General features: G+C 35.6%; 1 protein-coding gene across 1 annotated transcript; it reads left to right on the top strand.

Annotated features, from left to right (window-relative positions):
- The first annotated feature begins 1,269 nt into the window (after positions 1-1,269).
- Positions 1,270-6,639, top strand: LOC137934142 (zinc finger CCCH domain-containing protein 17-like). The gene is made up of 10 exons (XM_068778386.1): positions 1,270-1,481; positions 1,847-2,301; positions 2,382-2,477; positions 2,581-2,670; positions 2,776-2,877; positions 3,015-3,161; positions 4,861-4,980; positions 5,069-5,128; positions 5,849-5,946; positions 6,053-6,639. Exons 2-10 carry the CDS (start codon positions 1,849-1,851, stop codon positions 6,198-6,200), a joined length of 1,314 nt encoding a protein of 437 aa, XP_068634487.1. The 5' UTR covers positions 1,270-1,481; positions 1,847-1,848; the 3' UTR covers positions 6,201-6,639.
- The last annotated feature ends 1,844 nt before the right edge of the window (positions 6,640-8,483 follow it).

The following is an 8,483-nucleotide window of genomic DNA, read 5'->3' as shown; positions in this document are numbered from 1 at the left end:
TTAGGGGTCCCTAACCTTGTTGCTCGCTGGACTAGAGGCTAAAGCACCTTTAATTTTGGATGCTCTCGGTATAGGGCTGGAATGCCCCTACCTTTGCTCGGATAGAGAGAGAGGAACCCTCTCTTGTTGCTGTGGACGGATGAGAGGCTATAGCCTCTAGTTGAGCTTGGAAAAAGGGAAAGAACTTCCCTCATTGGTTTCAGTAAGAACAAGATAAAACAAAATTCAAGAGAGAAAGAAGAAAACTCAGATTCAAAAGGGAACATGTACCTGGAGCTCGTAAAGGAGACTTCCCAACCCTAGAATTCGTCAAGGAGAACTCCAAACCCTATTAACCTAATTCAATCCTTGCCTTTTCTCTATTCCTTTATCCTCTAAATAGGGTTTGACGACATTAGAGTTTAGGGTTTCACAATTACAATTCTGCCCCTACGGCATATAACCATAAATACTTAATGAAAAATTATATTTAAAAGTAATATAAAATATGAACGTAAAGGTAATTAACTTAGTGACTCATTGGCTCCTCCTTTGGGTGACTCAATTAACTATTGAGTCCTCAACATAACCATTGATACATCTCCGACTTGGGGGAATCACTATCATATCTCTTACGTGAGAATCTTCACTTGCACAAACCACATAATTGCCATTTATAGTCAATGCAACAGAAATTTGATTAAATATTTTGATATTACAAAAGTTATTTATTTCATTATTTTATTTTTATATATTAAATTAATTAAATCATTTTAATTTTAATTTTTATTATTTATTAATTTATCACAAGTTAAAATCTATCTTTTAGTTTATTAATAAAAATTAAATAAAAGATATAAAAGTTAAATCTATCATAATATTTTATTAATAAATTTTTTAGTATACACACTAACACAAAAATATACTTTACACTGTATTTTCATTGCATACACTAACATAAAAAATAATTCATTTTTAATTTCACTTTCATTAATTAATTCACTGTCCCATCTGTATTTTGACTTTTCACTCCAATAACCCCCTCAATTATTATTTTTTACCCTCTTGCTTTCCATATTTGAGCTGCCTAACCGCGTAAATATTAAAACACCGCATCGGACGTCATATTAGCGAGCACAGGACAACTGTTCATCCTTTTTTAAGTCCTAAACCACCTCGGATTGCTACTCATCCCTTTTTAAGTCCTAAACCACCTTGGATTGCTACTCGGCCCTTTTTAAGTCCTAAACCAGGAGTCCTAAACCACCTTGGATTGCTACTCATCTCTTTTTAACGTCTCTCGTAGCAAGTAAAAATCAGCACTTTTCGAGCGGGAGAACAAAAGCCTCAGGATTCAGGTGTCAAGATACTCATCCCTTTTTAACGTCTCTCGTAGCAAGTAAAAATCAGCACTTCCGAGCGGGTGGGAGAACAAAAGCCTCAGGATTTAGGTGTCAAGATACTCGAGTTTCGCTTTCTTGGGAGGCGTCTTCTTCAGTAAGGTCTGCTCGACTTCTAATGATCCAGCCGTTCCCGATTTTTATGATTTCTGTAGAGCATTCATCGGCATATAACTGATATTTGGAGCTCAGCCGATGATTTGATGTCGGACCATGACTCCGGATTGCTCGCTACCCCGGTTTGTTACCGGTGGCGGATGTTCCTTTTTCTTCCGCTTGAATCCCAAGAGGGGGCTTCTAGAATTTCTTGGGTCCTGTGCTTGTCCGCTAGGTGCAGGAGTTCAGGGGGCCCGGATTAGGGTTTTGGTGGATTAGACAAACGTCTGGCAAGACGGGGATTCTTGATCTGGTTTTTGTGTCCTGAACTAGGGTTTTGGTTTTCTCTGTGCTTGCTTGTTTTTTGTTAGCTATGGATTTGGACAACGGTGATAGAGACGGAAACAGAAGGCTGTACCAGAGGCTTGGACCGGCATCCGGTGCCGCTGACCGGCAGCAGAAAGTGTGTTATCACTGGCTAGCAGGAAGATGCAACAGATTCCCTTGTCAGTTTTTGCATTCTGAACAGGCCTCGACTGGAATTAACGGAGCTTCCAAGCGTGCGCAACATTTTCCATATGACGGAAAATTCCAGGGTTCCGTACGGAGAAGTCCCAATAGTGTTGGCCAAGCCGTTCCTTCCAAGTGGGGCCGTGGCCGTGGTGGAGGGAGTACCGGGTTGACTCAGGTTTTCCGAAAGACAGAAAAAGTCTGTACCTATTGGGTTGGAGGGCATTGCTCCTACGGGGAAAGATGTAGATACCAGCACTCGTGGTTTGTTGGAGACAGCTTCACATTCTTGACTTCTCTGGAAGGGCACCAGAAGGTGGTTTTGTGGTCATTGTGCACATTCATTTGGGTCGTACACCCTTTTTCTCCGTGAGACTGACAGAATTTTTGTGGCAGGCTATTAGCGGAATCGCTCTTCCCTCTGGGTCTGATAAGCTTTATTCTGGGAGCAAAGATGAGTCAGTTCGGGTTTGGGACTGTCAGTCTGGAAAGGTGAGGATCCACTTGGATTCTTTCTCCGTTCCTTTTCTTTAGTAACCAGTTAGATTTCCTTTTACAATTGTTCGAAGTGTTTAATATGCTTTGTCATCTGTAGTGTGCTGGAACCTTTACTCTGGGAGGTGAAATTGGATGTATGATAAGTGAAGGCCCGTGCGTGTTTATTGGAATTCCAAACAGTGTTAAGGTAAAATAGATTAATTAAGACAGTTTTTAGAATTTCTTAGTTGGAGCATAATTTGGGTATATGAATAGGCTAGCTCATTGTAACCGATCTTATGTGTTTTTGCAGGCATGGAACACCCTAACAAACACTGAACTAAACCTTACTGGGCCAGTTGGGCAAGTTTATTCCATGATTTTTGGCAATGAGACGCTGTTTGCTGGAGTACAGGTAACTATTAGTTTGACAACTTCTGTTTATCCTTTTTACAACTTAATCTATGTCTTTTTGGTTCTTATGCTAATATATGTGGTTGTTTTAACTTCCTTGACTTCCTGTTTTTATTATGAATTGATTTCTTTGTGCAGGACGGCAGTATATTGGCATGGAAATTCATTGCTGCCGGAAACTGCTTTGAGCCGGCTGCTTCCCTGAATGGCCATAACCTTGCTGTTGTATCATTGATTGTTGGTGCTAACCGGCTGTATTCAGGTTCAATGGACAAGACAATCAAAGTAAGTTACCTTGGATGTTGGTTCTTCTGCTCCTCTTGAAGGAAATGCTTCTTCATAATATATTTGTGATTGTTCATTAATGAAAGTTAAATGTCCTATGTACAACCATTGATTTAGGTCACCTAACATAGCATTGGCCTTTCATTGTGTAGTAGGATAAATGGTGTGTTTCAAAGCCTTGTAAGTTGGTCCTTTGATTTAGAATTTCACATGCATGCGATGACAATGTGCTTTCATCATGATGGTGGTTTGATCAGAGAGATAAATGTTTGGAGTTTTTAATTGATGGGTTAGGCAACTGTGAAAGTTTTAGTGGAGTTTTTATGGATGTCAATGTGCTTTCATCATGATGGTGGTTTGCTCAGAGAGATAAATGTTTGGAGTTTTTAATTGATGGGTGAGGCAACTGTGACAGTTTTACCGGAGTTTTTATGGAAGCTATCCTAGATGTGTGCTTCCAGACAGTTGTAATCCAGTGCTTGCTAATGACGGATTTGGATTTGATTGTTATGACTACTGCTACATCATAGGTCATAGGGCCAATAATGAGGCTTCTTTTTCCTTGTTAGTGTCTTCAGGTTTTTTGAGGGGTTAGGTTCTGGCTAGAATTTCAGGTGTTGAGTAGAGATTTGGTAATCCACAGTTATCTTGTTTTGTTCTAAGGTGGACAGATGTGACTACATTAGAAGTCAAACCTCAATGATTTTTATTTTTTTTATTTTGGCAGATGTGACTAAATAATTTTATGAACTTGGTGCTTTATATGGGTCCTAAAATTTCTGCCATAACCAAGAGTAGTTACAAAAGTTGCTACTTTTCTTTTTTTCTTTCTTGTTTTTTCCATGTCCTCTGCGTATTTTAATTCTCTGTTTTCCATTTAAGTTTTTCTGTTAGACCCCAACTAGTGACCTCCAGATTGAATTTGGCCTCACCAGCCTTTTGGTCTGATGGATTGTGTTAGCAAGATCCATTATTTTTGTTGAATTCTAGTCCCATTGAGGAAACAGTAGGTGAGAGACTGAGAGAGAGAGAGAGAGAGAGAGAGAGAGAGAGAGAGTGATCCCTGGCAGTGCTTTATTATAATACTCGTAGAGCAAGATATCCCAGCAGTAGTAGGATTGAAAAAGACTTAAAATACCAATTCCCACCAACTATGACTTAAGATAATGTAGGATTCAGTGCTTTACTATGGGTCCTAAAATTTCTGTTGTAGCCAAGAGTTGTCACAAGAGTTGCTACTTTTCTTTCAGTTTCTTTCTTTTTCTTAAGAAAAAATAGTCTGCATAATTGAAATGTTCGTTTTCTGTTTAAGGTTTTCATTTAGATTCAGCTCAGTGGTGTCCTGATTGCATTTTGCTCCGCCAGTCTTGTCTGATGAACTTTTTAGCAAGATTAATTTCTCTTCAACTGTGTTATTACGTCATTGTTATTTCAATGTTGTTTTGTTTACTTCAGTGAGATATTTGGATAGTTATTTATTCACCGCAAAGAAAATATTTATGATGTCAAAAGAAAGAAGTTGAATTGGGAGTTCTGTCTTTATTTTATTTTATTTTATTTTTTGTTTTGTTTGGGGCAGAAAGGGGAAGGGAAAGGGAGAATTGATGGAGGCCTGCTCTCGTGCTTCTTTTACTATCCTGTATCTCCTACGTGTAGGTCTTATTTGTATATCAGCTACTAATGATTGGGTTTCTTTCAGGTGTGGGACCTAGCAACTTTGCAGTGCCTTCAGACATTGACAGATCATACGTCTGTTGTCATGTCTGTTTTGTGCTGGGATCAGTTTCTATTATCAGCTTCATTGGATAAAACTATCAAGGTCAGCTTTTTTATTTCTTGACATGCTAGTAGCAACTACTTGACATTTTATTGTCTATTTATCTTTTTCTGAAAATGTTGTGTATTAGGTATGGGCTGCTACTGAATCTGGCAACCTTGAAGTTATTTATACCCACTCAGAAGAACATGTAAGTTGTTCCTGTCCAGCTAACTGAGCTGTTTACTTAGTTAATTTGTTTTTTATAGTTCTTCAATGTGAAGTAGAGGATTCCCAATGTGCATATCATCCTCAGATATTGCCCTTGAATGTCATGAAACGTTATGATATTGTAGGCATACTTTTTATGTTCTATTAAGTGCTTCTGGCATGCAACTTTATGTTGTTGGCATTCCTTAGAAAAGGATTTCATGTGGTACATACATATATATATTCTATAGAAGAATGAAATCATACTTTTATTGTAATTTGAAGTTAAATTGCAGGTATGCTGGTGGCCTACAGACTGGAAGTCAGTCTCCAAAAAATTCTGTTTGTACAATTGACTTAATGCAATTTGAAGGTTTAAAAAGTTATTTTTTCACATGTGGGGACCAACTTTACAGGACATGGTGCCTAAAAACTGTGAACAATTTGGTTGGGTTATACCTCCCATGGGCTGTTTCATCTTCAATAAATGGGTTCAGCGCAAAAGTTTTATCTGATCTCAAATCCGAAAGCTCTTTCTCAATTAGGACAAAATTGAGCTCTTTTCTTAAGTAAATTTTTTTATTTAATTAATAAAAAAGCATCATACATTAGAAAAGAACAGTGAGAATTACGTCTTTGACATAAGTTTGCTACTAATGACAGTGTTGCATTTAGTTTTTATTTGTTAACACCTCTACTTGCTGAATTTGTTTGTGTCCAGGGTGTGCTCAGCCTTTGTGGCATGCATGATGCACAAGCAAAGCCAGTCCTGCTATGTGCATGCAATGACAATACTGTGTGCTTGTACGACCTGCCTTCGTAAGTTTAACATGTTTTGTTTGCATACCTCTTGTGGTTGTGCATAACTAGAAAAAAAAAATCTTGTTGATTCTGCTCTAATTTAAGTCTGTTTGTTTGTGTTTAGTTTTTCTGAAAGGGGAAAGTTGTTCTCAAAGGAGGAAGTACGGGCCATCCAAGTTGGTCCTGGTGGTCTATTTTTCACCGGTGATGGAGCAGGGCATGTAAAAGTCTGGAAATGGATGGAGCAGGCAAATAATATTGGGTTGGAATGAGAGCCAAACTATTGTATCAACAATGGCTGAGCAGTTTAATACAATTGGTGATTAATATTTTTACTGTATAATTGAGTTACCACTGACAAACAGAGATGAGTTTGAGGTCAAGTGATAAAAGTCTCTTGAGTCGTTGAAAAAGGGTACAAGTATTGCTTTGCCATGGGCCATGACGGTTGAGAAAACTGAGCAGATGGAGTTGAGGCTTCTGCAAATGGAGAGTTGGCAAAGTATGGCCAAGTATTGTTTATTTGTTTGTCAAATTTTTTTATTCATTTTAGGATCAGGCAGAAGTCCAAATATTGATCAGCGGAAAAAAAATTTCTATGAGGGAGAGGTCTGTAACCCATATTGTCAGAATTACTGGAAGTGATGCGATGTGTTTCCAATTGCTTTATACTAGATATTGGAAGATCAAACAGTTCATATGATAAGTGCTGTGAAGGATTCTTACTTGAAATATTCTATTTTTCACATTTTACTTGTACGTGGCACTCATACCATATTTTACTCTTTTTTAAAACCTTCCTTGTGCTTGCTACCTTTCTTGAATTTGAAAATCTCAGATCATTTGGAAGTGAGGGAGAGTTTGAATTTGATTTGTTTCACTGTAGCAATGTTTGGCCAATAGTGTGTGGTAAAAAAATCAATTAAATAGAGCTCAATCAAATGGTCTAAAAATCAACTAAATAGAGCTCATTTTACCCATGTTGGTTAAATCCAATGCAAAAAAAAGTTAGAAAATTACTAAAAAAATTCATTACTTGAGTTGCTAGTATAATTGGTACATCATTCACAAATGGCTAAGTCGAAGCTCTAAAACTTCACTCATAGGAATTTTTGAACGAGCCATTCGAATCGTTGGGGTCCAGTTAGACAGCCTTAATAAACCAATTCTTCTCTTTTCTTCAAACCGATATGTCAAGTAGTTGAACCAGTACTTACAGTACATATTTTCTCCCATGTTTGTCTGGCTGGAGGTGGTTTAGTCAAACGATCTTCCTCATAAAGCTTTTTCCTCATTTTTCATTTTTGGCTAACACTTGAGCTAGATGTCCAATCATCTAAGGGGGGTTAGTCAACAAACTAGAAATTTGATCTTCATCTTCATCTTCATCTCATGCATCTACATAATCTTCATCTTCGAAATGGGTGTTAGTGTGGACAAGTTCATGTTTGAAGATGGTGTAAGTGTAGACAAGTTCATCTTCATCTTCATCTTCGAAATTTAAAACCATTGATTTTATTAATTATAAAAATGAGTTAATTAAACCAAATGTTTGAGTTAACAATATTTTAATTACTACTATTAAATCACTAATACAATAGAGTAAATAAAAAATAAGTATGATTAATAAATAAATAAATATTATATTAATAACATAAGATTGATTTTTTACATAGTATTAATTACTAATATATTTTCACAAAATTAAAATTAATTAATTAATCAAATGCATACTTGAATTATATTTTATTTCCCGAAAAAATAAATATGAAGTTTAATATAGTAATAAAATTGAACAAAAATAATAAATAAATACATATACAACTTTATTAATAACATAAAAGAAAGATTATTCAAATAACGAGTTCATGCTGTGGCAAGCTCCATTGAGATTTTAAAATAAAATAAAAACAAACCCCCCAAATAAACTATTATTATAATATCAAGTTATCTTCACTTTCTCATGTTCTATTCTTTCTTTGGGGGAATTAGTAATTTAGTATGTTTGAAATTTCATTATTCAAATTCTTTTATTGGGATTCTATTATAGACATAAAAAATTCTATAATAAATACTTTTAGATTATAGGATTCTAGGGTTTGTTTAATTATGTAGATTTTTTAAGGAATTGAGGTTAATATAATATAATTAAAATTATTATATTAAGTTTTAATTTTATATAGATCCTGAATCCCATTTACAATAATAAATGAACAATCATGTCAAAATTTAAAATTTGACATTATTTTAATCATTTATATAATATAATATATTAATATTATATTATACTATCCAAAATGATAACTTTAATTAAATTAGATGATTACAATATATTTTTGAAACATTAGTTTTATTATTTTAAAATAATTATTCTAAAAACTTTCAAGGATCTTTTCACCCTCCACCAAAAAGAAAATGGAAAGGAGGAGAGGGGGCAAGATTCCAATTTTTGTCAAAGGGAGATGGCAGGTCTTTTGTTGGCAAAAATCAACAAAGTAGTTTCTCTTCCTTTGTATTTCATTGAAAAACATGAGGGGAGATAAACTGAAAGTTTT

The sequence above is a fragment of the Aristolochia californica genome, unplaced genomic scaffold (assembly GCF_029961685.1).
Source record: "Aristolochia californica isolate CCGP_79_NKW_82.1479 unplaced genomic scaffold, dmAriCali1.0.hap1 SCAF_6, whole genome shotgun sequence".
NCBI classification, from domain to species: domain Eukaryota; kingdom Viridiplantae; phylum Streptophyta; class Magnoliopsida; order Piperales; family Aristolochiaceae; genus Aristolochia; species Aristolochia californica.
Note: the sequence above shows the minus strand (reverse complement) of the source record. Positions and strands in the feature narration are given on the sequence as shown.

Excerpts from the sequence above, each read along its gene's own strand:
- LOC137934142 (XM_068778386.1), top strand. The coding sequence starts at position 1,849 with ATGGATTTGGACAACGGTGATAGAGACGGAAACAGAAGGCTGTACCAG. Across the intron at positions 2,478-2,580 it reads GGGACTGTCAGTCTGGAAAG|TGTGCTGGAACCTTTACTCT; the intron begins GTGAGGATCCAC and ends TGTCATCTGTAG. Across the intron at positions 5,129-5,848 it reads ATACCCACTCAGAAGAACAT|GGTGTGCTCAGCCTTTGTGG; the intron begins GTAAGTTGTTCC and ends GTTTGTGTCCAG.